The 27,937-nt window shown below is 41.1% G+C and overlaps 1 protein-coding gene across 1 annotated transcript; it reads right to left on the reverse strand.

Moving 5' to 3' along the window:
• Window positions 1-4,106: 4,106 nt before the first annotated feature.
• On the reverse strand, window positions 4,107-27,385 carry HSPA4L (heat shock protein family A (Hsp70) member 4 like). Its single transcript, XM_005525538.3, has 19 exons — window positions 27,201-27,385; window positions 23,735-23,792; window positions 22,974-23,114; window positions 21,911-22,033; window positions 20,445-20,544; window positions 19,435-19,568; window positions 18,559-18,803; window positions 18,397-18,473; window positions 17,070-17,221; window positions 16,482-16,588; window positions 15,941-16,074; window positions 14,519-14,721; window positions 12,376-12,477; window positions 11,747-11,884; window positions 11,272-11,397; window positions 10,540-10,647; window positions 9,455-9,574; window positions 8,963-9,124; window positions 4,107-8,521 (listed from the first exon to the last, which is right to left on the reverse strand). The coding sequence occupies exons 1-19, from the start codon at window positions 27,305-27,307 to the stop codon at window positions 8,327-8,329; spliced, it is 2,532 nt and encodes an 843-aa protein (XP_005525595.2). The 5' UTR covers window positions 27,308-27,385; the 3' UTR covers window positions 4,107-8,326.
• Window positions 27,386-27,937: the final 552 nt, after the last annotated feature.

Genomic DNA, 27,937 nt, shown 5'->3' on the forward strand with positions numbered 1-27,937 from the left:
GATGCAGTGTGAGATTTGAAGGCTTCCTCAACAAAATATAATTTTATTGTCCTAAATCTTAACTAAAATATTAATTATACTTTCCCCCTTTTTTTTCAGTTCCTACTTCACTGTCAGGATACATGTCTGCTCCTCTGGCTTTGAAAATTGGTTTACTGATGTTATCCATGTAAACAAAATGTCACCTGAGCATAAAGGTATAATTTTTGCATTTTTCCAGTTGTTTACAAAAGATCTTGATCAACAGTTTAGCATATTAAGACAAATGACATTTCTAACTGCCGTTTTTGGGGGCAAGCAGGTTGTTGTGGTGTTTATTTCTGACATGATATTAAAGGAAAGCAATACAAAATACTTCTCTAATGGCTTGTTCCACCCCCAGGATGATACTGAAAAATAAGCTTATGTTGTCTGAGCTCAGTTAGTTTGTCTTGAAAAAGCTATCACGAGAATTTAGCAAATTGGACTATGGTTGTTTATTTTCTTGCAAGCAAAAACAAATGCAAATACTCTATTTGTATATTTAAAAGTTTAGGGTAATTATCTTTACAGTTTCCATAGTCTTGGCAACTTAATGAATTTAGATACATTTTATATTTCTACTAAATATAGTCAAATGAGATGAATGCGTATTTCATACTTTCTGTAATGTGAAAGAAACTTAGTTTCCTGTGGTAGAAGCTTGCTTCTGTTTGACTCACTGAATACTCTGAATACTACTGAACGACACCTCTGTCATTCTAAGGTCCAGAGGTGTCAGCCTGGTAAACTTTCTTGTTGTTTGTGAACTTGGTATTACAAGCAAAAGGGAAATGCTTTTGAAAAAGCAACAGAAAGATAAGCTGGGTTGTTTATTCTTTGTAAATTAGCACTCAAAGCCAGCAAAGGTAACGCCACAGACTTTTCTGAAATATCTGTGAGTACGTTGTAATTTTCACTTAGTAAGAGCTTGCAAGAGCTGGTGTGATTATTTCATCAGTGTCTTTGCAAAATACAGGTTTAGAAATGCCATCATAAATAGAGTGAGTGATCTTTGGATCTCATTTTCCATCTCTACTCTCTATGCTAAAATCACCATATAAGAGTATTTTGTCCTGCCTTGATATTGTAGACAAGGCAGTGCAGGTAGATGATGGAGTAGGTGGGGAATATTTATTGCAACAGGAACATATGAAAGATGTGCAAAGAGCAAGTAAAATGGGAAAGGTTGTTTTTGGTTGAGAAAGGAAACTTCTTGGGCCACTTCGTCTTCCTGTAGTACTGTCAAGACAATGTTTCCTGTTTTGTTTTGTCATTTTATTTTCCAGTAGTAGTTCTGCTGGTCGCTGCCAAGCTCCGCAGGAGGAACTCAAAGCTCTGGCCTAAGATTTTTGTGCTGGTGTGTTGCCTTCCTGGTGGTGTTGGCTCCCTTTCCAGGAGCGTAGCATTTTTTGTGCTACCCTGTGGTAGATATTTTATGACTTGAATGAATCATTTAATTTCACTGTGCTTCAGAGGCGTAAGTAGTAATCCACTTTTACTTTTCTCTGTTCAATGCTTATAAAATGTTCAGCTTTTTCCCTGGGATGTTCTCTGATGTGAGGATAAGGCTATTTTCCAAAGAAATGTGCAAGTAAAATGCTCTTGACCAGTAGTTTGTAAATGCTGTATTTGCTGTAGGTGTCATTTTCTTCTTCTAATTACAAGTGCTTCAGCACTACTGAAAATCTAATTAGCCTTATAAAAGGAAGGCTAATTTGTAGAATTAGCTGATATTTGTAGGAAGAATGAAGACTGTAGGACAGAGTTAAGCTGAGAAAGTAAAGGATAATATTTAGTTGCAGCCATGGTAATGATCACAGAGGACACTCCTGTTTCAGAAGCTCTTTGACAAACACAGTCCCTATGAATAAATTGTTTTTATTCTGCAAGCCGCTTGTTTCTCCCTGAAACTGCACCAAGCCAGTCCCTTGAGGCAGTGTTAGGGTATTACTGTTCAGAGAATCTGGTTTTCAGGCAAAATTTGAAAACTAGGGCCTCACAATACATTTCAGTATTTTGATGGAAATAACATTAGCCTTAAATTGCAGCTGTGTTTTTAATTCCTTGAGTTTTAGCTGGCTACCTTCAGCTGACAGGACCTGAGGGAATGTCTCGAAGCTGTGTCAGGAGAGGGTTAGGTTGGATGATAGGAAAAGGTTTTTCCCCCAGAGGGTGTCTGGGCACTGAACAAGCTCCCCATGGAAGTGGCCACAGCACCAAGCCTGGCAGAGCTCAAGAAGCATTGTGACCATGTTCTAGGGTACATGGTGGGAATGCTGGGGTGTCCTGTTCCAGGGCAGGACTTGGACTTGGATGATCTTTGTGGCTCCCTTTCAGCTCAGGATATTCTGTGATTCTTTCAACATTCACCTTGTTTTGCTAGAACAGTCCTTTTGCTGTATGACAATGGGATACTTTTCCTGGTGGTGAACACAGCTAAACCTGGAGCATGAAGGAGCTGATTGAGTGGTCTGAGATGCTGAGACAGCAGAGTAGGTTAAGGGCAGGATTTTCCCCTGTACTGATAAGGTAGGTATCAAGCTGATTTCTAGTTGTACATTTTTACACATGCACTATGTATGTGCATGTATATACATGTAAATAGATAGTTTTTTCAATAGGACCTTTCCCCACCCCTAAATCCCAAACCTGGCCTGTGAAATTAATATAGCTGAAATATTTTATTATTTATTGAGATCTAAGAATGCAAAATCTGGAAGAAATGCAGACTTGGAGGCACTTTTGAAGTGTACTGAGGAAGACAGATATAAAAATGTTGAGTCACGTCGTCTTTGTGCACTTACATTGGTTATGCAGAATTCTACAGTCATTGCATCCTGCTGGAGGACACAAGATTCCTGTTACACTGCCAGCACACTGAAAAATTCCTGGAGGAATCCCCTGGTTGCTGCTTTCCAGCTGCACCTCCACATCTGCTCAGAGAATCAACTGTGCCCCAAGCCATCAATTTCCCCCAGCAGTTCAAGGCACAGGAAAACTACCTTGAACTTGTACGTTGCAGTAAGTCATTCATGAAAGACGAATTCCTGGAAACTTGGGAATTTGTGCTCATCCAAACGCAGAGATGTGACAGCAGCTTGAAAATAACTGCAGCTCCCCAGAGGCAAAGCACTGCTATGCTTGGGCTGCAGCAGCCTGGCACAGAGAAGGGTGAGAGAAGCCACAGCAGGACAGGTGAGGCACCAAAAATGCCTTTATCTTCTTACCTGTGACCTTTTGGACAAAGTCACCTTGTATCCACCCAGGACATCAGACAAAGCTGCTTTTAAGAACACTGATGCAAAAATGACGTCTGGGGTGGTCATTTATGGTTCAAGTAGCGGTTTATATATTTATTATCATTATACACAACCTTGACAATCTACATTGCCATTCAAAAATAAATTGAAGTCTTGTCAGTTTGCACATGATCTGTCACTACTAAGAATCCCATTTACATACATCGTAAACATTTTCCATACTTAAACACCGCTTTAAATTCTGACGCTCCCATCTCTTCCCCCCCTCAACCCATGGAGATATGGTTATCGACTATGGAAAGAAACTTTTCCACTTTTCCAACCACTGCAACATTCAGGGACTACCACCTTTTTTGATCAGCTTAATTAAACTATTTCAACACTTTGTTGACCAAGTGGCCAGAGGTGGCTGGTGGGTATAGCTCAATTATATTCTTGTTTAAAATGATTCTTGATGGATTTCATTGCAATGAATCCTGGTTTTCATTGCTTGATGTATTTCCTCCTGACCAGGAAAGAAGGAATCCAAGTTTTAACAGCTGTATCAAGTAAGTCACATCAAGCACATTCCTGGTTTAGTATTCTGCAGTGCCAACAGTCACATTTAGTTGTTTTCACTGTTATTTACAGGTGTAGTAAGTGGCTGAAGTCTTCAAATTTCATCCAGAGAGAATTAAGAATTCAGCTAGGAGTCAGCCACCACAGACTTTCTGTAGCTACTAAGAGCTTGTGTTTATACTCCCAACTGCTATCTTGGGAGTTGAAATTAAAATTTATGAGGCATTAACGCCTTTTGTTAAACATGTTTTTTACCACCTCTTTTGAGAGTTTCTGTCTCCTGGTGCCTGAATGATGAAAAAACTTAAGAGTAGCAGAAGTGTAAGAGGCAATAGAATATTTCTCCATTAAACTCACAGCTAGTGGCAATTAAGAATAAGCAAGCAAACCTTATACCAGCCCACAACTCAAGTTTGGGCATCTGAGCTTCACTTGAGAATGGCTCACAGAGGTGTGGAAGTATTACAGCGTGATTACACAGCAATGAAAAGTCCTATTTTGAGGAATGAGGTTCATGATGGCACCGGTCTACAGGAATTGAATTTAGCTTCTACAGCAGCTGGGCAGGTGCTTTGAACCAGCAAATGCAGTGTGTTTGCAGCATGGCTTCATGTTTTAGACGCTAGCATTGGTTAACTGACAGGCATGGAAAACCAGAGCTCTGAGAAGTTTAGATTCCAAGCTTTGTTAAGGCTGTTCATTTTTCACACTGATGTCAAAAAAATAATTGGGAAGAAAAACCTCCTGCCAGCTCCTTGCTTGTTTCCCGAAATTACGCTTCCATAATCCCTACAGGAAAACTCCCACTTAAATATGGGGTATTTGAGAACTGTTATTAGCAATCCGTAGGAGAGATGGCGTTCAGCACACAGAGATGCTGGAAAATATTAAGGAATTTCCAATGCCGAAGATACAAAGAAATCTCATCAACACACAGATTGGATGCTGTACATCAGTATCTTCCACTTGTAGGTGGGAGAAGCAAAGCCTCCATCCCACACACCACAAGGTGTCCAGAATGGTGGAGCTGCACGGCAGACACTGCACTGCCCCTCCTGTGCTGTGGTGCCAGGGAAAGGGCACCTTCCCCCTCACTCTGCCCCGGGGCTGTGGGAGGCAGAGTGGGAATACAGGCTGTGGAATACAGGCTGGGTGTTCCCCAACTGCCTGTGAGCATTCAGGACCCAGCTGCTCACCACTCCATGTTTTGCAAGCCTGCCCCAAAGGCAGTATTTAAGCAATGCAAGGACACTGCCAGAAGCCAGGAAGGGAGAGGAGTCTTCATTCAAATTCAGGCAACAACAAAATCAAAACCTTCATTCAGAATCAAGGGGTATTTTGTCATGAAGCAGCAGCTTCAAGAAAGGAGAGCATAAAACCCTAACTTACGTGTTACAAATCTGTTTATGTTACATCTGAATGAAGTTCAAAGAAACTCCCTGGAGCCTAAAGTACCGCAATACAAAAAGTGTACAGGAACTCATGAATCAGCTCTAAACTAGACTTAGTTTAGTGAAGAAAATTAAATTAATTTTGAAGTCCTTTCTTGAGCAAGTTCATTAATGCTCCAGACAGGAGAGAAGAAGTCCTCTTTAAAGGCAAGGAAACTCTTACTGGTAAAACAAAACAATGTATTTATGCTGGTTTGTTATCAGATCCTTACATGAAACTTTAGAACTTGATTTATAAAACTTTTGTTTTTTAAACAAACTCTACTGCCTTTACAAAGATAGTGTTGCTTCCTTTTTTTTCTTTTTGTGGGACAGAGGGAACAATTTTCAAATATCAGAAATATATCTTGCCCTCAGCAGAAAGTTTCAAGTAAGACATTACCAACAAATTCCTGCTGTTGTAATATACAAGATGCAGAGCAGCAGAGTACTGCTGGTTCCCTAACAAAACTTTATGTAGCAAAGACTCACTCTGGTGCTGTCAGGGTAGGCAGAGGGAACTTGCTCATTGAGTCTGACACACAAAACCTCAAGTTGCGCATAGTACGTAAGTACTTAAATCTGTCCTGGTAAAATCTCTGTAACAGGAACCAGATTACATACGAGCAAGTCATATATTAATGTCAACTCACTGAGGAAGGATCAACTCTGCCATCCCAAATGGGATTCCTAACATGGACCTCAAGAGCCAGCTTCTGTGGGCAGTCTGTGTCAGCACTCCTCTTCAGCAGGGATCTAGAGACAGACCAGATGCACAGCAAAAAAAACCCTATTCTAGTAAGAAAACTTGACTACAACTGTTTGTCTGAACCATATCTGGTTTTGAGCGTGCAGAATTATTCTAGCCTTTAACCTAAGCATTGCCTCACACATCTGTGATGTAGTATTAAGCGTCTGATGGCCATGAGCAGAGGACATTGTTCTTGCACATGACCTTTTAGCTACTGAAGAGCTGACATTGGAGATTCCTGCAGTTTGTGCTCTTCTGCCACAGGTACCAAGAAGTCTACCTAGACAAATTATTGTGTAGCTGGATTTTAAGAAGCCAGTACTTGAGAATGCTACTCATTACACTGCTGTGGTAAAAGCCATTAGGATATAAATGGTCTTAAAGCCTATGAGACCAAAGCCAGCTCAGCCTGACAAAGGACAGCTGATGCTGCAGTACCGTCACCCCCTCAGTGCCAGAGGTGTGACTACCGTGGCAGAACTCAAGACTGAGGTTGCAGAACAGCTCTCCTCAAGGTCATTCAGTTTTAGTTCAAGGGCATTAAACATGTAAACTGAGGTGTCAGACCATCCACACTGATTGCATGGAAGAGGAACAGGAACGGGAGCCAAGTACAAGCATCTCAGTCACTTGATGTCAGTTGTGACGATACAATTCCAGTACTTGAACTAGTCTAGGCAGATTTATGTACAGCCATAAATTATGCTTCCTTTGTCTGTGAAGATATGTGAGGGTGGAATTCACCTATCCCAGGGCTCACAAATCACGTTTTGTAGCATGAAGTGGTAGAAGATGAAGGGCACAGCTGAAGATAAAACAGCTGCCAAAGCCAGAAAGATTGTAGTTCTTGTTTACAACAGCAACACCTCCTATAGGAGAACTGCTGTAGGAGTGCCTGGTTAACATCTGGATTTGTTTCTAGGACAGAGTTCAAGTCACTGAAGCAATACACTTCAACTTATTTCAGTTTTTTATGCTGGGTAAAGAAATTACTTTTTATAGTCAGAGTAGCCCATTCCCACTCTGGTAACAGAAGAGCTGTTTGGAGTCAATAGTGACTGGCTTTAGTAAGTGCTGCAGTACCCCAGTGACCGACAGAAGCATTTGGAATATATTTGGAACATACATTGGACCTTGACAACGTTTAAGAGGTATCAAAGATAACAGTGACTCTACTGTGTAATACATTGTAGACACTTTCATTAGAGAGCTAAATGACAAAGCCAAGTGGTAAGCTATACAACTTCATCAAGTAGATTCCATCTCTGGGGTAATAATATCCAGTTTTTAAGCTCTTTTGTTTTGGTCCTTGACCAAAAAAATTACGTGCTGAGCATCAAGGCTTAAATAAGCTCTCAGCATTTCTTTCAAGTTTGCACCAAACAGCATTTAAGCAACCTCAAAATCAGGGTGGTGATACCCAGTTTACACAGCACTGTTTGTGCTGTTTCTCCTCCCCAGGCCAAGATACGATCAAGATGTAAATTGAATTCAAAACAAAAGAAGTGGAAAGTAGTTCCACGTGCAATAAGACATTTTCAAGGGACAGCTACGCAGCAGGCCTTGAATGTTCTCCCCTTTCATCCTGTTCTCACCAGCATCACCCCGTGCTAAGCGCAATAGGGTATGTACAGCGATGTGCAGAGACCAGGAACTCCAGCACACGGCAGAGCCACATGCTGGAGCAGTTTGTAATGAAGACTGGTAGTGGCATGGGAACCCAAAAAACGCTTAAGCTCGTATTACTCAGTTCCTATGAAAAAGACCGTACAATTTTCATGGTACATCAACAAGATGGACTGGTATGCCAACTAACCTCTATTTTAATATTTAAATTATAACAATACAATAACTAGAAAAGGTCAGTGCTTCAAGTGACAGCTTTTGCCACTTCAATTCCAATATTTTTCCAAAATAAAGATGCAATTAGATCTACACTTGAGCATCAGTAGTGCAATACAGTATCCTTTCCTGAATAAAGGAGCTGAGGTTTATCCACAATAAAAGCTTTAAATAAGGTAGATTGTTGCCATTTATATATCAATTCTGTATGTTTGATATAAAATATATTGGGAAAGCTTCAACTGACTTATACAATCTACATTTGGCTAAAGCTCCACATAAGCAGCATCAGTGGAAATGAACATCAGAGGTGTACTTAATATAAAACACTTTCAAAACTACTCAGCAACAAATGACAGAAGTTTGGCTAAGAGTAACTGAACATCTGAGGTGTGTACCAGACAAAAAGAATGGACCCTGTGGTTACTTGCACTATTTTAATGAAGTAAAAGAAATGCAAGGTCTTAGTCCACTTCCATTTCTCCGGGGGGTTTGGTCTGCTGCGGGTTGTCCTTTGCTGGTTCGGGTTTTGTTTCAGCAGCGCTCTGTCCGTTCACTGGCCCGTTGTGCTCCCCATTAGCTTTGGGCTGCCCGTCACTGGGAGGTTCTATCTTCGGCTTGGGCTTGGATAGAATGGGATTACAGAAGCTATCCAATTCCTAGTTGTGACACAGGTGAGACAGCAAGGTCATTTGGTGGCACAGCAACTGCATTCAACTAGAACGTCTCTAATTTGTTTCTGGTTCGTAATGGCCTGGAGTTTCATTATCAAAGACCAGACTTCTCTATTCTATCAAGCCTAGAAACTTCAAAAAAGGTCTTTCACTACCTGAGGACTTCTTTATTTGTTACAAACCTGTATGACAACCCATTCTGTAGAAACCTGGTGCTGTAACTCCAGCTATTTTAAAAGGATTGTGCAGAGGTAACTACTGTAAACCAAGAGCCAGCACTGAAGAGTGCTGTAACTGCTGCTCCCTCTGTATAGATCTTGTAATAGCTTTAAAACCTCTGCAGATGTAATATTCTAGTTCAGTTCTAGGCTAAAGCCTGGTTCAGGAAAAATTAAAACTCAACAAGTACAATTTTTATTTTTTTACCTTAGATTTTGCTAGTATTTCTGCCACTTTGACAACTGGATCCTGAGTTAGACTGAGTTTATTCTGGGCATTCATTTTGCTGTTCAACCAATTCATAGCCTCATTAATGTATTTTTCAACTTTCTCCATCTCAGCAGGATCTAGATGGTCGTATTTTTCATCCTGAGGAGAGAGACATGTATTTGTAGCACCCACTAAAATATGCTGCTCACCCAATTGAGTTAATCTTAGAAGTTACAGATACACTGGTAACAGCTGTAAATTCAGAGATCCATTTCAAGTGATGCCAGCACATGAATCTTTGATGTATGTTCTCATGAAGAAGCTCTTTCTGCTAGCAATGCAGAACAGGTTTAAAGTTCTCAGAAGTACAACAGCCCTTCTAAAGCAGTGCAAGAGGAAACTTTACAGGATTTGTTTAAACACAAAAGACTCTACAGCCAAAATCAAAACACCTATAATCACTGAACAGCTGAAATCATTTGGCTTTACCTTATTTTTGTATGCTTCTACTGCTTTCATAAGGAGCTGAATTTTCTTTCCCAGTTCATTTAGAACTTTTGGTCTCTCTTCATGTTCCATGCATCTTTCCTGGATAGGCTGTCCAAATTTCTGGAATATTAAGCATAAAGATCTTTACAGAACACGTATTTCCTTTAGTGTGCTCTAAGAATAAAATGCAGCATGGGAAGGAAGGCTGCCTTTAACTCCTTTTCCTCACCCATTCAAAGAGCCAAGTCTTTGTATACTGCTTTAGTCCAACAACATAAAAAAGCAGAAGTTAAAACACAGGAATAGTAACTGTCCTTTCTAGGGTTGGTAGTTTGCTGTTTTCTGCAAGAAAAGCATTTGGAACAGAAACCAGTTAGGCTTTAACAGATGCTTTAATTTTCAAGTAGTTCATCTGAAAACTTTTAATTTTATCCACTGTTTGCTTTTTCTTTCTCTTGAATGCTGGTATCCAGGCAGCTGCCTGGATCTACACTGCTGTTTGCATTAGTTATTCCTCCCCCTGAGGAAATGTGACTGCAGAGTAAACAGCTGGAACCCAGGGGCTAGACACATACTTCAGCTTACTAGGAAGTGGGTAGCTATTCATCAGAACTCACATTTTCCCCATCAGATCCTTAAAATCTGAAGCGTTTAGGGGGTGTTTGTCATCAATAATCAAATGATACAATGGAAGCTACTGTTAAAGCACTCCAGAGCCTTTACTGCTGGATATTAGACCCAAAAATTGGTCTTATTATACATCTGCAGAAGATCACTGAGAACAGGAAAACAGAATATATACTCTGGAACTTAATTCTCATCACCCAGGAGTGCAGTCTAACTACTCAAAAGCCTCTTTCAGACTGTAAGAAATCTGTCAGAAAATTCCCACAGCAATTAAATCTATTGTCATTAGTGACAGTCTGCTTCAGTTCAACCATTTTCAAATTAGGAACACAACTCACATTAAACTGTACTTCTAGATCTAAACATTATGCTCATTTCATAACTGAACATACACAACCTGAACACCCACCCCCAAAAATACATGAATGAGTTTTCTAGAAAACGAGTTAAAATTTTACCTTTAATTCTTGAAGCTTATCCATGTATACTTGTTTTGGCTGGTCCTCTCCATCTTCATAAAGCCAGTTTTCTGTGTCCTCCAACATCAAGGTCAGCTTGTTTGAATCCTACAAAGCAAGTTATGGACACTCCAAGTCAGAAAGGAACACATCAAATGAGACTTCTCTCCTTGGCAAAAACCCACCCTACTCAAAACAGGACTGCTTCATCAGCTTAAAATATTCAAAGTGATAGTGAAGAAAAACAGTAATTAACAGACTTCAAAGCCAAGATTTTACAGTGATTAAAGAGGCAGGACAGCCCTACTCATGTGATTTGCAGGTGAAGTTTACCAGAGTTATAAAATCAGTCTCGAGGCTATTTAAGACAGTCCATGCACCTCTGAAGAGTGTTCCACATCATCTGTTCACTTCCTTTTTACTCCTACCCACTCATGCCATTCAGAAGCTCATGGTGATCTGTCCTACTTTCCCATGCTGACCACAGGGTTTTTACTTTCTTCCTGCATCCCTGATCCTTCCTTACCACTGAGGAGTTTCTGAGGCAGTAAAGAACTCTGCAAGTCAAATGCCAGGTGTAAGCGTTAACTTGAGCTTCACTGCTGGGAAGCCAAGGCATCTCCTATTCCAAAACTAGTCCAAGAGACCCCTGCAGCCTCCACAAAACATACACAAAATTTATAAATACAAAGGAACTTTTTCCAACAGCTGAAGCATACAGGTAAGTCTTACCTCTTCAGTGATAAATTTCTCAAAGACTCCACACAGTTTGTCTCTGAATTCATACACATATTCTTCAACAGCATTCTTAGCATCATTTCGTTCCTTCTCAAGCTTGTCTTGCATCATCATCTTCCCCTAGGGTGGAGCAAGACACACTTAAAACTGAAAGCATTTTTAAGTGTTCAGCTTAGTCACTACTCTTGAAACTGTACCAGAGAACTTGGCAGAGGCCTGGTAATTCACAATTATTGATAAAAACGTTCACCTTTGTGTAAGTCATCACTACAAGCACAACCACAATGGGCTAAGGAAAGTCCAGAGAAATTGAGTCATTTCACCAAAAACCCCAAACCACAAAACCCGTTATAATTAAGGGCAACTTCCTAAAGAATTCTAAATTAGCTATGTTGATGATTGCAAATATTTTTTAGATACTTATTTACAGTGACATTAATTTGAGTGGCCACCTCTTTATGCTGCTTACCTCATTTTCTATGTAGGAATTGATCAGATCTTGTCCCAGCTGCCTATAGAGGCTCGCCTGTATAGGGAGGTCAATACTCTTAACTTTTGTTTTAGCCTTTGGCTGGGAGGGATGATCTTGCTTTTCTCCAGAAGAAGCCTATGAAAAAAGTGACACTACTGAGAAACCTCCCAGGAATGGATATACTACTACATTTATGCTCAAAAAAGAGAGACAAAGAAACTAGTTAAGACAGCTACAAATTAATCTTATGTAAATTAAGGACCTAATTATTCCTCTGTATCCAAAATCACTATTACCTTAGTTTGGAACCAAACAGGTAAAATTTAATTTCTTTAAAGAACTGTTAAGAAAACTTGAAAAGCTTAAAGCACTGTGTATTATTCTTCACAACGTCTCCTAATCTTCCTAAATTCCATCTTCATTGTAAAACCAAGTTAAACAGCAGAAACCTACTTCAGTTTCCAGTGTAGCATGATTAAAACTTTGAAGTGCTATGGTAGGATTCTTTACTTAACCATTTCAATATAGCTGTTCTCTAAACACAGTCCCATGTTTTTCAACTAGCAAAATCATTAAATGTGAGAATAGAGGGCAAAAAATATGTTATATCAATACTGAATACAAACCTTTGTTTCAGTTCCAGCATTTTCACTTTCCTCATCTGCTTGGTTCTGTTGTTCAGCTTGACTTTTCTGCACACCTTCTTCTTGATCAACCTGCATTTTATCCTGCAGAGAGTTACATAACTGAATGCAAAGGTTTGCTGTAAGATTTAGGACTGGTATCAATTACAGCAAATCACAGACAACACATGAATTTCAGAATCAATCTTAAAAATTTATCCTTCACTATGTTTAAACAGGCATTTTGATGTAGTATTTATATCTTTCAAATTCAAATGAAAATTCTACTCTGTTGCTTGATTTTGCTGTCTGTCCCTGTTACATAATTACACTAAGCCTTGTGAATACTCACTTTAAATTAGAAACAAATACATATAAAATGAAATCAAAGAACATTCTAGCAACACACCACCACCAAAGGAAACAACAATGGATTCTCTATGGAACAGCCAGAACTTTGACTTCCTGTAATTTTTGACCAAAACTTTAAAGTTTGCAAACCAAAGCAGAAATAATTTAACCACTGCAATTATTACCTGCACCTGTCTCACAAGACAGTGAAAACAATAAAAATTAGCATCTGTAGTAGTTGCTCATGTACTCCCAAGAGGCTGCTATCTTTCCTCCTTGCCACCCAAAATAAAGACAGCCTGACTTAAATTTTTCAGTAAGTTTATCACTTATTCTAAATTTAACAGTCTGAAAGACTGTTAAATTACTAATGCAGATCACGTGGTTTAAGTAATACAGCTCCATGTCATCACTGAAAAACACTTTTAATGACACAGTAATGGGTAAGCCTGAAGTTTCCAGGATGATTCTTATCATCAGAGATCCAGAGCATTAATAACTAACAAGCTGTAGCTAAGGTCTGAAAGGCCCAAGATTGCCTCCATTACAAGGAATTCACAGACTACATATGCATGTAGGATAATTTACTACTAGTTCTGCAAATTAATAAAAACAATTATTTAAGGATTTCAAACTCTAGCACAGGTTGCAATTTGAAGTGGAAAACAAGAAGGCTACTTCTACCAAATTTAAAGTTTTGTCACTTCAGAGTAGAAAATAAGTAATATCTAAGTCCTCATTTGCTGTTCTTACTGTTCACACAGAAAAGCCAACAACTGGAAGGAACTGCTTTGCCTATAGGAAATAGCTAGAGAGGGAATAATAGAACACATAGACACCACAAACCTCCTCCTCAGAGTCGAGGGGATCATCCTCAATACTGAAAGGTAATTGCTGACAAGCACCATTGTAAAACAGAAGATGTGTTAGATGCATGAAGTGCTACAAACAGAAAGCCTGAGCATGGAAGCAGCTACTCTCATTCTGAATTCAGTACACTACCAGTAAGCTCCACATGCCTCTTACTCCAAATGTCAGCTCTAGCACTCCCAACCTTTGCTCACTTCATTACAAACATCATGTATGGAGCACTTGCCCACAAGGACCTGCACCATGTTCAGCACTTCAAATATGCCCACATTCCTGGAAAGTGGCATAGTATTTAAGAAGTTGCTTATACCAATTATGTAATCCTTCTTGTGTAACCATTTGCTCTAATTCCTGTAGAATATCCAACTAAAGTGGGAGAAGCTAAGGCAAATTCTTAGGAGAAATGCTGCCAGGGCCAGCGCTGGTGCTGCTGTTTCCAGCTCCAAAGCGTTCCCTGGCACGCAGATCTCAACTCTGCACTGCAAAGGGGCCCAGCTGCACCTCACAGGGAGCTATTTTCAGGAGGCAGTGTAGCTCTCCATGTATAAAGAAATAGCATATTTTTTTTTTACTCATTAAAAACATAGCTTGTGAAGAAAAACCTTTGGAATTTGTCGACAGATCTCATTAAATACGTTGCCTTTTGCTAGTGACACTAGATAATGCTAAGACTATTAGAGAGATTATGAAGAACAATGAAAAAACGACTTCATTTTTTTAGAATCCGTTTTTTCCGTTCTTTGTTCTTAGTGCCACGCTTCACCAGCACTTAAGCAATAAACATGAAGAAATGTGTTGCATAACCGAAGCAGTAATTTAAGGGTGGAGAAGCAGTAACTGTCAGAAGCGGAGCACGGTGATTTACCCTGCAATTATCAGCTCTGGTGTCAGAACGACAGTGTAGATGTTTACAAGCTTTACATACCAGCTCCTCATCTCTGCCTTGGTTCTTACTTGCTGACTCGGTGTCCATGGGGGTGTCGTTGTGCTCCCCCTCGATGCTCTGCTTCTCTATGATGGACGCGTTGGCCACGCTGAACAGCCCGTGGATGTTGACGCGCACTTTAACCTTCACCTTGGAGTTGTCGCCGTCATGCTGGGGACCAACGTTCTGAATAGTGAAACGCCCTTGGAAACAACAGAGGTGGCTTTAATTGTTGTACCAAAATGCAGAGAATGAGGGAAAAAAAAAACCCAAATGCATTCCTTTAAGGGTGTTAACTTAAATAGCAACTTCACATAACTGAAACTATTTGGAAACTTTCTACGTAGTTGACAATCCTACAATGTAAGCTGCAGGTAGATAAACTAAAAGCTGGTTCCCCAATTATTACCAGTTCACTGATAATTAATAAGATGTTTTTGCTTTATCTGTATTCCATAAAAAAACAAGACAGTACTTTTCTAGGTGTTCTACTTCTCTGTTGCCTTCTGTAACCACACTAGAGAAACTACTCTGATTCATCTCAAATGGTTTCTTTTGTCCACGTAACTCAAACTTCACACTGAAAAATAAAACGTTAACAGAGATAAAATATTCTGTTTGAATTTGGTAACATGGCTACACTACATTTTTTGGAGAATGATCAGTGCTCAGAAAGGTTTCTAAAAGCTGTGGGTTTGATACTTTATTTTGAAACTTGCTGAAAATTTAAGTATAGATGATGTGCATATGTGAAGAAGAATGCTTCTTCCTCAAGACCACAGACTTCTTGCATAGACAGCCAAATATATAGCAATAAATTTGTACCTGATTCATAAGTCAGTGAATAAAATAATGAATTAATGAAGCCAAGGAGTGTACTAATAATTGCAAGTAAGGTGGCATTAGCTAACAAGAAACTTATTTATGCCATCTAATTCTTTAGACTCTACTACAGATGCTTAAATTGAGGAAACACCTGTATTTTATATTCTCAGGTTAACAGAAAGAGACATGACAGATCACATGAGACAAGTTATCTGTCCAGACAGGCAACAGCTCCTTTAATCCAATTTCTTTGAAAAACCCAGGCTGGCAGGCACATAAGATCCTTATCAATTTTACAGAGACTGAAAGAACCAGACAACAGAGCACTGAACTCTTACTGCATACTTCTTTTGAAGCATTCAGAAACTGTAAAGATAGACAGAAGGCAGAATTTTTTTCAGTCATGTCCAACAGAGATGTCAATATGGTTTTGCTCACTACATTTAAATCAGGAAGCCTGTGCTGAGACTTTCTAAAGAACCTAAGTTTTTCTGTAAGCTAGAAAATATGGAGATAATGCATCTTACAAAAAAGAAGAACCACTTTTTCCTGTATCAACAGGAGTTAGGAATGGGGGTTTTATTCCCATGTCCTTACCTATTCTGGAATCAGGATAAGGCACTTCATGTGGATGGGTATAATAAGCTTCCAAGTCAAAAGGCTCTTTCTTGTGGAAAGTAATTACTTTTGAGAATGGAGCAGCATGGTTCTTACTGAAGACTTCACACTCCCTAAAGCAATAAACATTAGATAACATTAAACCTCTAAGCAGAATTTCATGGATAATCAAAGTCAAGGTATGTTAACAATCAACTCCTAACCAAGCAGCAGTGATTTAGTTTAGGTCAGTTTTTAACAAGAGTTGGAGGCTGAAAGCCTCTAGGTCTCAAAGCTGGACTCTGCATTTTGTCACACTTACTAAAAATTAGGCAACTTCACCCCAACATTTTAATTAATTGTATTTCCCATTGTTAAGCAGTAACTGGAACCCGAAAGGTAAAATGCTAAAAAAGAAAATTAAAATTTCAAGTGTACAAGTGCACAACAGCTTCAAAGCCTGAGGCCTGTTTTTTTCCACAGCTCAACATTTTTCTTTATATCCAAACACACACGGTTTTGTAGGCACTGTACAACTTACCCTGTTCCTTCTTCGTAAGATGATTTCCATCTCAGTGTTATAGAGTAAGGAACAACATCTGTGATGGAAAACTCACGCACTTTAAAAGCTGGAGAAAGAATTGCACACTAGAAAAAAAAAAAAAAGACCAGAAGTTTATTATATCCATGCAGTCAAGTAAACAGCAAGTACAAGAATTAATACTTATCATATAGGCCATATGGAGGTCCTGCTTATCACAGACTTTTTTTTTAACAGAAACTTCATAGAATTCACTAAATTGAAAGACTTAACTAAAGTAATAGATGTTATTTCCTCAATGATTTTCAGTAAAGATATCCAGCAAAGGTTCCAAGTGATGACACAGAAGTGCAACAGCAGAATTTAACAGGTCTTTTTAGCAAGCCCATCCTTCTAACATGACACAGCAGCAAATTAATGAATGTAACAGAATCATTTCTGACATGGTCACAGTCACCAGATAGTGAAAGAATGAGTAAGACTCTGCATCTTGTTTCAGCTGCAGTACATTTTGCTTGTGGTTAGCTGTATTTCATTAGTACATTATGTTAAAGAAGCAATACTAAAGTTTTATTTCAGGAACTATACCTGCAAGGCACAGCCTCTTGCAACAGCTTCATCAGCATTTAGCGTGGTGCTTATCTCTTTACAGAAAAAGTTAGAGATCTGTTCTTTCACTGCTGGAATTCTAGTAGCCCCACCTACTATTTCTATACTGTAGATATCTTCACGCTGAAGTTCTAGAAAAGAGAGTGCATGCCCTTAAGTTATCATCAACATATCAGAAAGCTATCTTTGGACAAAAAAAGAAGAGAAAAAAAGATAAAAGTTCTCTTATTATCTAGACACTGTGACAAGCACTGAATGTATTTCATGGCTGACAAGAAAACTCTTTGTCTCTACTATAGGCTACAAAGTTTTCTAGTTGCATAAACCTGAGAAACGCAGAAGCCAAGCATTCTTGCACGGAATGAGAACAGCTGTCCTTTAAGTGTGTTGTCCACGTGCATCCCCTTTCAGCTGTGCATAAACTCCTAAGGGTGAAATTGGGTCTTCCGCACTATTGGACAATACCTCACCTCTCCCAAACAAAACCAACAAAATTAAACCCAAATAGATCTCATTTTGTGTCTGGCTGAATTTTGCTTGCCAAAAGAGAAGAAGAAAACCTTTTTTAAGCTAATGTATCTAAGAAATAACACAGTGTGCTTGAAGGTTAACTTTTTAATTCTGAAATCAGGATATGTGTATGAAGTCATCTCAAACAACTGTCAGTCCTTGAACAGCTTTGTTCAGCAGTTACTCAGCTTTTTAATTCCTGTATTTCTGTATTTGCTATCTAGCCAAGTCACAAGATGACCAGAATTCTTCCCTTTCTTTTAGTTGAAGGTGATGGAATTGAGGGTAAAACCTTTCCTATTAAAAGTCTAAATTCTCTCCTTCACACTACATTAGACAAAGGAAAATAAAACAATATAAAAAAATTACTTTGTTATTGGCACATGCTTTAGGTAACTCAATTTAAGAATATACTGCCAAATGACCAGGTCAGTGAGGACATATAAGTATCACATGGAACAGGCTGGCCAGAAGGTTGCAGTAAAGAATAATACCTTTTACCATCATCGTTTTGGTTTGGTTGTTTGGTGCTTTTTAATAAATTCAGAGTGCCAACCTTTTCCATGACACAGGGTGAACGAGGGTCAATAACCAAGGTTGCAGAGTAGCATGTGCACTAAATGAGGCGGGAATGGGATCATGCATTCATGGCAAGCATATGAATGGAACTTACATTTAACTTTTCAGTATTTAGCTTTGCAATTCTAATAAATACAAAAATACATTGAAAAGATAATCATTAAAGAGATCAGGAATGACTGGATTGCTAGCAGCACCTCAAGTAACTTCTACTTACTGGCTTGATCCATGGCTGCTCTTAGAGGAGGCTCCACTCTGGCCAGAAGGGCAGCACACAACTGCTCAAACTGAGCTCTGCAGGGCAGGGAGAGTGCTTGGTGTTACCAGGCTGCTCAGAGACCACAACCCTCTGCCCCTCAGTGGGAACAACACCCAGTACCTGTTCATCTTACTGGAGACATCCAGGTCATTCATGAAGCACTCGATATTGAGTGGAAGGTCAGATGCGTTCGCACTCATCAGCTTCTTGAGCTTTTCACATTCCTGATACAATCGCAGCAGTGCTCGGGGATTCTCTTTTACATTCAGTTTGTATTTTGTCCTAAATTCTTCGGAGAAGTAATCTACCAAAGCCTCATCAAAATTCCTACCACCTACGAAAGGGTCAAAGGTAGTGGCCAAGACCTGGCAGAAGTCAAAGAACAAGATCACAAGTTATCAGACAAGGTTTGTTCTGTGTCATTTACTCAGTGCAGCAAGATGTGACATCATCGCCTTCCACACAGCTTCAGGTGGCATTGGCTACCAGAGACAGGCCCACAAAAGCATTAGGCTCTTAGTAGACAGACAAAAAACTCTCCAAGCCAGAAAGCAAAGACTGCTCAGCTTTACTTCACATCCCACTGGATTCAGACTTTGAACTGTCATGGATGGCACCAAAAAAAATAAAAAAACCCAACATCTCAGAGTGACTCAAGGCAACTCAAGAATCTCCCATGAGTGAGTCAGCTGCACAACTACAATGCTTAGGAGGCTCCCTGAATATGCAAATACTTCAGGGATATGGTAAAACCTGTGCAGTGTCCTCAATTGTCAAGCACTTTCCAAAACACACTTTAGGATGCTTCACTTCTGCATTTTACGAAAACTGACTTGATGAAATAGTCAAAATCTAACATAATTTTTTTTTTTTGTATTCCACATTTAAAATATATTTTCTATAGACACTTATTTTTTAGAAGAACTAATCTTCCCACAGAGTAGTATTTTGAGTTTTAAATACTTCAGGCTTTTAATATATGACTTAAAAGATTACCTTCAGTTTTCCCTTGTTAAAAGCACAGATGGAAACTTGATATGCAGAATGCCCCATATCTACAAAGACCACATTTCTTGGCTTCTCTTCCAAGGCTGGCAGATCTTGCTTGTATATTCCATAGGCTAATGCAACTGGAAAACACCAACCCATGGAATGTAAGGGGAAGCCACACACACCACGCATTGAAAGCACCACCAAGAGACAGACACTGCTCATGTTTACCCTTTCTAAACACCTTCATAACTCTTACTAAAAAGTCAAAACCATGTTGGAAACACATTTTACACTGACAAGAGAGGAGATGTCACGTGAAGGTATGGCACTAATAAAGACTCACCCTGCATTTCAATTCTGCTTGTAGACAAATTAACACTGCAATTTGTGAAGCGGCACAGATTAAGATTCATGTCTACACCTCTCCCTTGAAATGCCTTGCTTTCAGAATTTTTTAGCTTTGAAAAGTTCAAGCATGCGCAAGAAATACAGAAATTGTTTTGGAAGACTAATTTACATGAGTCCAAGCTTTCGCTACCAGCACTCACTTGGAAAGCTTTTTGAGATTTTCCAAAAGCAAAGAGAATCAAGAAAAATAAAAATTACTGATTTAAGCAGCTCCAGCTTTAGTCCCCATGAAGTGTTATGTATTTCTATGCTCTACCTTAGAACTCATCAAAACCAAAAGAGGAGAGTAAATTACTTTATAAAAGCAGTTGTGCCTTTGCTACAGCTGAAAGGATTGCCACAATTTTAAGCACAGATCCCAGGTTTATTTCCAAAGCTATTCCCATAGTGACCATGTTCAGGCTAGCAAACCCCAGCTCTCGTGGTGCCTCCCAAGTGCTGCACATCACCCCACTGTTGTGTTTCCAGTTCCCAAACTGGATTGGGCAGTACTAGCCTGGACAGCTTTCTCCCAAACTCCCAATTTTGTAACAGCAGGGTGTCATCACCCTCACATTCAACAGCCTGAACGGCCTCAAAGGACAAGAGAAGTCCCAGCCCTTTACCTGCTGTAGTTTCATTCATCAGCTTCAGACAATTTAATCCTGCAATCTGTGCAGCTGCCATTACAGACCTTCTTTCAGCATCAGTGAAGAAACTAGGGACCTGTTTCCAAAAAACAATGACACTGGATATTATGGGATATGGATTTTTTAATTCAGAGTAGTCAGACTTGCCCATCAAGCTATCCTATAAATGGCATTACCACAAGAAACTCTTAAAAGCCTACCTCAAATTAATAAGGCTGTCTGAAACAGCTAGCTAATTCATTTTAGTGCATATTTTAATTAAAAAGTTCAAAATACAACAAAAATGAGGTGGCATCAGGGTTGTTTTAAATAAAGCAGATTTTAACACCCACACCAAAAAAAAAAAAAAAAAAAAAAAAAGCAAAAAAAGCAAAAATCCTGAAAATGCTTTCTCAGATTGTTTTAATGAGTTTTTCATCTTAAAATCATCACCAGTTTGAAAAAGTCAACCCAACAAATATTCACACAGCCCTACAGTAAACCAATGGCAGAAGCACTGCAGCAATGATGGAATCAAACTTGAACCTGTATCAATTTTTCAGCTATCACTGCCACCACAGTGCCAGCTTACAGCATGCTACAAGGTTCAGTGCCACCAAAAATAGCATGATAGAGCCCATTTAGGATCTGGCTGCAACCAGCTGGCACCTCTTCAGCAAGCGTAGAGCTCCATTTTGTTGTGTGTTTTGCTGGCTACCACTGTGGGGCATTGCCAAGGATCCCTGGGTGTGTGGGAGGTATTCTCCCAGTGTCTTCCTAAGGTGTAAGGAAGCAAGGAAAAAGATCAAAGCAGACTTCTAACAGCTGAAGTATACAGCTTTCCAGTTCCCATGTCTCTGCCTGACAGAGAAGGGATTAACTGCAATCCTTCATGCCCAAACTTCCCACCAGGGCCAGTAAACAAAGACCACATGAAAAGCACACACAGGACTTCGTATCCAGCAAAACAAAAACACTTTTTCAAACAAAGCCAAGTAGTTTGGGTGTGTCAAATTATCAGCATGACCCTCAGAGCCCTACGTTCAGGTGACTCTCAACTGCACTACAACAGTGCTCACTCATGTAACAAGAAAGAAATTTAACATGCATTTACGAAGTTTCTTTGGAAGCAAGGAGGATATGCTTACACCTACGACAGCTCTCATTTGTAACTAGAACTACAGTAATCAGAAATACTGTCTGTAGCCCTTGGAGACAGACAGACTGGATCAGTTTAAGCACTGTGTCCTTTCTGAAAATACACTCTCAATGTAACAACTTTTTAATCTCCTCACACATGCTCTTCAAGAAGTATTCTCATCTGGAGAACCTATAAAAAAGGCCTATTTTTGGGGATAAGACTTCTATCCACTACTTGTGCCTCCTAGCATTGTACCACCATATAAATGGCCCTACCTTGCATAAAGCTGCCTATGGATTGCCATATATACATCACAACTTACTGAAATCACACAGTCAGCCACTGGTTTCTTCAAAGCACTTTCCGAAGTCTCCTTCAGTTTGGCCAGCAGCATTCCTGTGATCTGTTCCACTGCAAACAGCCTCTCTTCATCCAGGTACCTCACCTGAAACAGAGAATTGGGATTCTTGGATCAATCACCTCAACTTCGCGCTCAAGATGGGCAGCTTGGACATTATTCCTGATGTTGAGCATTGAGACCCATTGAACACCAGGCTCTAGACTCAAGTAACTCCCTGTCAATTGATCTGTGCTCCCTACAACAAATCTTCAACAGTTCAGGTTTTTTTTGTGGTTTTTTTTTTGTTTTGTTTTTTTGGTGTTTTTTTTGTGGGAAGCTTAATATCTCAGTTATCTCAAGGGACTATTCACAATGATACAGTATTTCTGCTGCTTGTGTACTTTGAATTTAAAAAACAGCAGCAAAAAAGGAGTGTTATACACGTAGGATCACATTGTCCTATAACACAAGCTAAAAATACAAGCTTTGGAGCAAGCCCAAGGAACATTTGCTTCCTGCAACAGTCTCTCAAGCACAGGAGGCAGGGAAGGTGTATTCCAGGCAATTCCAACAGTCCTGCCCTGCTCAGGAAATGCAGTTGAATCTTCAGCCTTCATGGCAGGTTCTGTGCCCTGAATTCCTAACAAGCCATTGTCTCTCCAGCAATCCCAAGCACTCCTGCCATTTAGTTTGGAAGCAAATTAAAAACGACTTTTTCAAATCTCATATTCAGAGCGTTATGCTGTTTTCCTGACACTTGGTCTCTGCATGTCTGATGGGAACTAAATCTCACACTGCAATTATACAGATTTGAAGGTAAATCTAGTAAGGTCAAGTGAAAAGCTAATTCAACTATGGAAAACCAGTATGATTGGTAAGAAACCTCCATGGACATCTTGGAGAAAGTACAGACTTATTTAGAGACACAGGCATGTATTTGGTTTCCTTAAGGAAAATGTAAGTGACCACACAGGAAGTTAAGTGACAAGGGCCCTAAGTGCTCACCTCCACCACCAGAGAGATTCCACCCAAAGCTCTCACTCACCTTTACTCCTACTGAACCATTTGGCATCTTCTGAAGTTCATAGGGAAGTTTGGCCCTCTCAGCTTGTATGTAAGGATCTTCAAATGCTCTTCCATGCAGTTTCTTGAAGCCATGTACTGCATTTTTTACGTTTGTGACAATCTGCGGCAAATATTATTTTCATTACCCATGACATTCTGATACAGAGGGCTGTGCAGAAAGGAATTTTTAAGTTGGGCTTAATGCACACACTGACCCTGTGTCAAGCCCCACAGATTCACTGAGAAGCAAAATGTGAGGAGACAAAGAATCATCTACCTTTTAATCTGTGGCCTCTGTTAGAAAAATTAATATGTACTTCTCTCTGACATATCCAGTAATTTGCTGCCATCAATTTTCACTGCACTTTTTATTTTAGAGAAGCTTTCTAATACAGCATGAAATATTTAAGCTCCTATATTGTTGCAGTGGCTGCCTGCAGGAATTAGTGGAGTTATTACCAATATTAACCTTAAATGAACCTTCAATAAATTAACACATTTCCCTTCCTTTAAAGTTCTCCTCTAATTCAGATCCCATCTGAATGTAACACCTTCCCACACCTACTCTCTCATCAGTGTTTTAACCTAGCTGTTTTCAGGACAGGCTTTTAAACAAAGAAAGGACCAAAACAAACAAATCCTAGTGAACACAATATTTAAGCTACCAAAAGAACCTACTCCAGGACAATCTTTCCCAAGATGAACTTGTTTACTAGCCAGAAAAGTTTTTGAACCATTTACCTGGCTCTTTGCTGCATTCCCAATGGCTCGGGTCTTGGATCCTAAAGATATACATGCTCTAAGTTTAAAAAAAAAAAAAAAAAGAAAAAAAAGAAAAAAAAATCAGCTTTAAAAGAAAACATCACGAATTATTTCCATGGTACTTTAGAACACCCACAAAAATTCAAGCAACAGAACATGGATGTGTTAAACACCAGCATTACTGCATGGAGCACCAGAACCTGAAGTGGAATTCTAGTTATTTTGTTCTTGGTAAATTAGTTTAGAAATGGCAAGCAACTGCAACTGTTGTCACTCTAACTGCATTTAAGGAATTCTGTAAAAGCTTAAATGCTCTACAGATCTTATCATGAAGGAAAGGCACTGATAGTTACTTCTGGGTCACAGGTTAAAAACCTAAGAAGCCTGTGGGATTCTAATTCAAAACCCTGATCTTTACCAGCTTCTCTCGACTCAACAACCCTTGAGCCTGAGAGGGCCACATTCACACTCTTAAGAGCCCTTAGCAACAATCCTAAAACATCAATTAAACAACCCGCAAACCCCGGGAGCTGAACGAGCTGTGAAGCGCTTGCACAACTGAGAACTACCAGGTACATGCAGCAAACAGGCAGAAAGGCAGAGACCCGGGAACAGCTCCCAGGCACCCAGGGCTTGCTTGGGAAGCTCTACTGTAATCCACAGCTCCCTGAAGCTTCTTGGCTACCACTGAACACCCCCCTGGATCTGCAAACGCTGCTCAGGCCCCAGCCACCATGTGGGCCCTCACACACAGAAGGAAATGTTCTCTTCTATTCTGGAAGTTACTAACACCACACCTTCACATCACAGGCCTGAAATACTCTTCCCCAAAATGCAACCAATCTGGCTATGACCACTCCGGAGTAACAGAGAAACCCAGACTTCATACAGCTCTGGTGTAATTGTTTAATGAATGCATAAAGGTCACTCGAGCAGACTGCTTCCTCTCCATCACTGAGGGCACTGCACTCTGGTAGTATTTTCTAGCAACCTCTCCTCTCTAACATCCAAAACCCTTTCCAGATTTAACTGCTGCAAACACACGAGGCATTACCCTGCACTTTCAAATACACAGTTCAGCTTTCACAACCAACTTTTACAATTTTTAACATCACAACACTACAGCTCCCAATTACGCCTTGTGATAATTAGGGGAAGTCAGATAAATGAGCCATTTCCACAGCAAGCAAATGATTTACAAACTAATGGTATTGCATTAGACCTTTTCAGTGCAGGAACCTGCCTTTGCTCACAGACAGCACAGCACTACTTGCACAGGACCCCATCCAGAGCACGCAGCACCATCTCAGAGGCCCCAGAGCTCCTGCCATGGGTTATCTCAATTACTCACTTCCAGCACAGGAGGATGGATGGTTTCTCCCTCCTGCTGCTAGGAAGCAGAGATGTCAAAAAAATATATGTGTCCTCCTTAGTTTCAAAAAATTCAGTTGCTTCCATGATTCCGTATTACATCATCTTAATTACAGCATGTGATTGCATTAATCACACCTGGTGTGAAATAATTTATGAGCTATCAACAACTATCTTGTTTTTCCACGAAACCACAGTGGTGAGGCAGAGCACCTGAAAGGGCCATTTGCCATGAGTTTAACGTGCCAGAAGCACTGAAAACGTGTTAAACAGACCTGCTGAAGTTCCCAGCTCAGGAAAAGTCAAGTGTCAGTTAACTTTCAAAAAGATACAGGGCTAAAGGCCAGGGAATATCCAAGTTCCACAGAACCGCATGGCTTATTGGCAGAATCTGTCCCACTTTGTAAAGTATTTGTGCTAAAGCTTCCAGGATGATACACGGCTATACTAACACCGACAATCCCAAGCACTGGATTACAGAATTTAATTAACTAATAGCTAACTCAAGTACCTGCATGATGTGAGCACCTCAACAGGAACATTCAAGTAAGTTCCTTTACTGTGTTATGTGCAATAAGGAAAGTTTTGATGATTGAAGAATTAGATCTGTCTACATCACTCAAATCCCACTTGAAGTAAAGATTTAGCTACCACAATAAACTTACATAACAGTAATGAACCTGTTACATTTCTGTTTACCTTTGCTTGATTTCTCCCAAGACAATAACAGTAGAAAAGATGTTGCTCAAGGTCTCCTGTATTACTACATTTTGAAACAGAAAAGGTCAACGAAAATGTCACTTAAGGTGTGACAAGCACTATCTTTAAGTGTACGAACACTCCAGATGCTGTAATTGCTAACCTGAACCTCTTTCATAATCACTTTGCAAATATCTTGAAAGTACAGTTAATCAGACATTAGTATAGAAAATATCAAATGCAGGTAAGCCTACCTGCAAAGAACACACCCCCAAAAATAGAAAAAACTGGAAGTGCTCTTCATCACAAGGGGGAAGGAAACTGCAGCTGCCTGAGGATTCTCTGGACAACAATTTCATGGGATACTTTGCATTTGAAAGGCCAGAGAATTTCAGTTCTCACTGCATATCTAGTGCACAAGGATAATTGCTTCCTGAGAGTTAATATGAAAAGCATTATTTTCTAAATAGCAAAATGAATTTTCAAGAGTATTCCCACTGAAAACAGACGGCATACTTTTCAGTAATCAACTTCTCTGTACTTTTAAAAATCAACTTTTTAGAAAGCAAAGCTACATTTCTCCGAGACCAGGGCAGCAGTGCTTAAGTTACTACTGTCTCGCACAGTGGAAACAGCTTGTTCTCTGTGGGCTACAAGTCCCTTGGCAAAAAGAGAAGCACCATCCAACCCCCGATTTTTATGAGTATTACACGAATTCCTGAATCCTCCTTCAAAATTATGCACAGATGGAGCTCTAAATATCCTAGACGTATCCCATAGAAACAGAGGAGCAAAATCTCCACCTACTCTTGCGTCTCCCATCATCACGGACGTTGCCCAGTGTCCCCCCCACCCTCCCCTTTCCTTGCCAGACCTCGGTGTTCCAGGGCCACAGATGAGGTGCAAGTAGGAACAGGTTTAAAGAAAGGGAACTCATCGCGCCGCTTCCCTGCTGAATCAACCTCCTCCTCCTCCTCCTCCTCGCCAGTCTCGCTACCACTCATACAATTCTTAATGGAAGCGCTCCCAGCCCTGGCAGCCGTTCCGGAGTTGTGGAAACACATGCGCTCCGCGGGGATCTCTGGCTACCCGAGAGCAGAGCGCTGCGAGGGCAGCAATGCCCCGAGCCCGGGGAGCCACGCAGCTCCTCCGCCAGCACAGCGCGGGATTTCAAGGACACGCCGGCACCGCCGGGAGCCGGGACGCACACCCGGACACGCGAGTGTCTTCCCAGCACACGCATTCCCAGGAAGGGGCAGCGTGCCGGCTCCCGGCTCGGCCGGCCGCAGGGGCCGGGCCGTGAGGGGGATCCCGCGGGAGGACGCGCGGGGCAGCCCCCGGCGGGCGGGCGGGCCCCGGGCGCGCCGGTACTCACGGCGTGCAGCGGTCGCTGTACTCGTTGGCGATGGTCTCGATGCCGCCGCTCCGCGCCACGCCGATGTAGCAGTTGAGGAAGCCGAGGTCGATGCCGACCACAGACATGGCTGCGCCCGGTGCTCCGCTGGCGCTGGGACCGGCCGCGGCTCCGCGCCCGCCGCTCCCCCACTGCGGAGCGCCGGCACCAACCGGCAGCGGGCCCGCCGTGCGCAGGCGCCGCCGGCGGGGAGCCCGCCCGGCCCCGGCGCCGCCTCGGCTCTTTCCGGCAGGGCTCGGGCGGCACTGCCCTTCCAGAAGGATCTGGAACGGGAGGGATGCGGGCGAGCGGGGAGGAAGCAGTGCCGCCCAGAGCGACGCCCCGCGCCCGCGTCAGCGCTGCGGTGGGACCGCCCCGCCCGCCTTAAAGGGTCCGCGGAGCGCGGCTGTCCGGGCCTGGCGCTGCTGCACGGTCCCGGTTAATGAGATTATAACAATCCGGAGCTATTAGTGCAGAGCGGCGATCGCGGCCATTAGCACCTGCCGTGCGGAGGGGGCAGGCACCTGGAGCCGATGGAACCTGGAGAACCGCGGAGGGCCAAGGTACGGGGTGAGCCCTGTGCTGGAAGCCCAGTTAGGCCCTTGTTGTGTCCGACAGAGGTGGGGATGGCCCTTGGTGCCTCCTGGTGCCAGGAACAGGCAGAGTTTGGGCTGTCGAGTCCTTCATTCTGCCCATTGCTGGCAACCAGGGAAGAGCCG

Source organism: Pseudopodoces humilis, chromosome 6, assembly GCF_049639895.1.
Source record: "Pseudopodoces humilis isolate 2021_Gansu_Grassland_sample_001 chromosome 6, ASM4963989v1, whole genome shotgun sequence".
Lineage (NCBI taxonomy): Eukaryota > Metazoa > Chordata > Aves > Passeriformes > Paridae > Pseudopodoces > Pseudopodoces humilis.

Bases quoted from the DNA above. Each gene is read 5' to 3' on its own strand.
- HSPA4L (XM_005525538.3), bottom strand. From the start codon at position 27,307: ATGTCTGTGGTCGGCATCGACCTCGGCTTCCTCAACTGCTACATCGGC. The intron at 19,569-20,444 runs GTAAAGGGCTGG...GGTGTTTTCCAG, and splicing joins GATGAATGAAACTACAGCAG to TTGCATTAGCCTATGGAATA. The intron at 8,522-8,962 runs GTAAAAAAATAA...TGTCACAACTAG, and splicing joins AAATACTAGCAAAATCTAAG to GAATTGGATAGCTTCTGTAA.